The 2,971-nt window shown below is 38.6% G+C and overlaps 1 protein-coding gene across 1 annotated transcript; it reads right to left on the bottom strand.

Moving 5' to 3' along the window:
• Nucleotides 1-579: 579 nt before the first annotated feature.
• On the bottom strand, nt 580-2,446 carry LOC145779649 (thialysine N-epsilon-acetyltransferase-like). The gene has a single exon (XM_082591291.1). The coding sequence runs from the start codon at nt 2,417-2,419 to the stop codon at nt 1,910-1,912; it is 510 nt and encodes a 169-aa protein (XP_082447417.1). The 5' UTR covers nt 2,420-2,446; the 3' UTR covers nt 580-1,909.
• Between the last annotated feature and the right edge of the window lie 525 nt (nt 2,447-2,971).

The following is a 2,971-nucleotide window of genomic DNA, read 5'->3' as shown; positions in this document are numbered from 1 at the left end:
GGATATCATGAAGACGTCTGGGATATCAATGGCCAGTGGCGTAGCCAGGGGGGTTTGGGGGTTACAACCCCCCTTTGGCACGCGTGTGACGTCACGATATTGAGAATCATGCTTTCAGTCTTTTTATGCTTGGGAATGATGCTTTCAGTCTAAAAAAACTTGCCTAATTTTAAACAAAACTGCATTAAAAGACGAGTTTTGCCAATACCAAACATCTCAGCCAGGAATTAGCAACAAGAAAACATAGAGACTTAGCTTTATTTCCGAAAAATGCCGAAGAAAACATGATCTTATCCTTTTGCTGTGCCACCTGACAGCACCATTTTACAGGAATATTCATACTCACATTTTTGTTGAAAATGCTCTCAGAATGCACCAAATTCAAAGTAATTTTCAAAATTTTCTGGGGGAGGCCCCCCAGACCCCTCGCCGCTGGGTGTCGTCAGGTAAAGACGGCGTCGGGCAAAGCCCACCGGTCGTCAAACCCCCTTTTCAAAATTTCTGGCTACGCTACTGTCAATGCCCCTCCCCCCCCCCCCCCCTTGAGAAAATCCTGCGTACACCACTGGCTCTACGCTATTGTCAAAAAAAAATGTACTCTCAAAAATATAGACCTGAGTGGCAAAGGGACTCGAGACTGAGTGAATGGCTGAAACCTGTTCAGGGTGATTCATCAAAGGCTTTTTGCAAGTTTTGTCACATGTATCACGGATCAAATCAATGTCACATGGATCAAATATCTGCTAAGTTGCAAGTCCTTTTATCCGCACAAAGAGCCACATGAAGAATGCAAACATGCTGGGCAAGGATTTTCAGCAGGAGGCAACCCTACATACATTTTTCAAGAATTCTAATGATACAAAGAAAAAAACAGTTGTTCTTTCACTTGCTGTGTTCATTTGTGAGCATACATCGCTTAACACTGCTAATCATTTTACAAACTTTTTCAACAAGCACGCTAGCACAAATATAAAAATGGGGCAAACAAAGGCTACAAACTTGATAAAAAAATGTGCTGGCACCATCTTATTGTAGGGAATTGGTAGAGGCACTTGGCAATAAACCATGCAGCATTATTGTAGACGAGTCTACTGATATATCAAGTACAAAAGTATTAGGGATTATTATTACCTATTTTAACCCATCTCTTTGGTCAACTGTGAACTGCTTTTATAGTATTGTTGCTGTAAGCAAAGTACACGCTACTAGTCTAACAGATGCTATCTTCACTTGTCTCAGAGAACATGAGCTTAACTAAGATAACATTGTCGGAGTTGGGTGTGATGGAGCCAGTGTCATGGTTGGAAGACATCATTCAGACATCATTCAGTTGGAAGACATCAGTCATTGCACAGCCAATGCTATTCGTTGTGGTAAACGTTAATTCGTAGTAGTAAATTATTGGAGGCCCATTTCAAAATAAAGATTCTTACTACTTATTGTATATTTACAACGTACACTGCGTATTTAATGGTATTTTGTTTTAAACTTAAAATGAAATGTCTAGAATAAATTTTTTGAATAATTTAGAATCAAAATGACATGCAATCTGGAAATCTGGAAGGGAAGGCTACAACTAATCTGACAACCCTGCTCCATTATAAATATATATAAGCTATTCCTTCGAATAAACAGATCCTTCTGTGGGATTTTAGAAATCTCTGAAAAAGGCTTTCTCCGAATTGGATTCTCCGAATAGTAACAGACCGAGCATTTCTGTAGTAGCAAAGAAATGATTTCAATCAAACACAGTTGTAACACTAGTATAGTAAGTACACTAATTAATATAAAACCAACAAAATTGATGTCAATCTGTTCCAAAATATCCACCTTTAAGAAAAAAGTGTTGGTCAATGTAACAAACACAAATTATGCAACTGAAATACAGTACAGATTTGCTGGGACAGTGCTATACGACAGTGCTCATTTGTTTCATTGCTTCTTTATCAAACCTCAGCATCATCCAATCTTCAATCTCTCTCAAGTTGAGGGCCCCAAGTGATTTGTTCAAATTCAAGGCTTCTTGATTGGATGCAAAGGTTGCAAATCGACACTGCTGACACCCTTCTGCCAGAACTGCTGCACAAACAGTTTTTATAAGCTTAGAATCTACCCCATTATTTCTCCACTCTTCTTCTACAAATATATCTTCCATAAGACCAATACGACCTTTCCATGTAGAATAAACAAAATAGTAAATAGCATATCCAATCAGTTGTTTGGATTTGATTGACTCAGCAACCACTGCATGAAAATATGGTTGTTTGTCATTGGAAAATCCATCTCGTTCTAATATTTCAGGTGTAATTGTAACTTGATCGCCAGTTTTTTTGTAAGAACCTAATTTCTTTATCATATCACAAATAGCTGAACAGTCTTCTTTGCATGCTTTTCGAACAGTGTATTCTACTTTTGCCATGATAAATGTGAATATACGGTTAACTAGAAGTCTGCAGATAATATAATGCTGTTAAAAAAATATAACACTTCTATGAAGAGGGATTACGGGAGCAAGTCTTTTAGGCGCAGACAGTTAGGCGCCGGTCAAATAGGCGCGCACACTGTGGCATCTGGATATTTAGGTGCGTAGCACTGTGGCGCCCGTTCATTTAGGTGCTATTCCTAGTAAAGTCTGCCGGTTGTATCAGCTTGGCAGATAGGGCAATGCTTTTCACACAAAATGTTGTATTAAACAGAAAAATATGTCATGGCTTCCGTGAGTGAAGCTGCTTAAACCGGCAATGCTTTTCATACAAAATGTTATATTGAACAAAAAAATATGTCATGGCTTCCGTGAGTGAAGCTGCTTAAACCGGCAATGCTTTTCACACATTGAACAGAAAAATATATTGTATTTTAACGTGCGTGTTCGGCATTTATTTGTTGTTAGTCCAGGTTTGCGTCGGCGAGAGCTTTATCAATAAATTAATTATTCAAGTTTCCGAACATGCCTGGGTCCACTTTTAGTGAG

This window comes from Aplidium turbinatum, chromosome 1 (genome assembly GCF_918807975.1).
Source record: "Aplidium turbinatum chromosome 1, kaAplTurb1.1, whole genome shotgun sequence".
NCBI classification, from domain to species: Eukaryota; Metazoa; Chordata; class Ascidiacea; order Aplousobranchia; family Polyclinidae; genus Aplidium; species Aplidium turbinatum.
The sequence above is the reverse complement of the archived record's forward strand: the minus strand, read 5'-3'. Positions and strand labels throughout refer to the sequence as shown.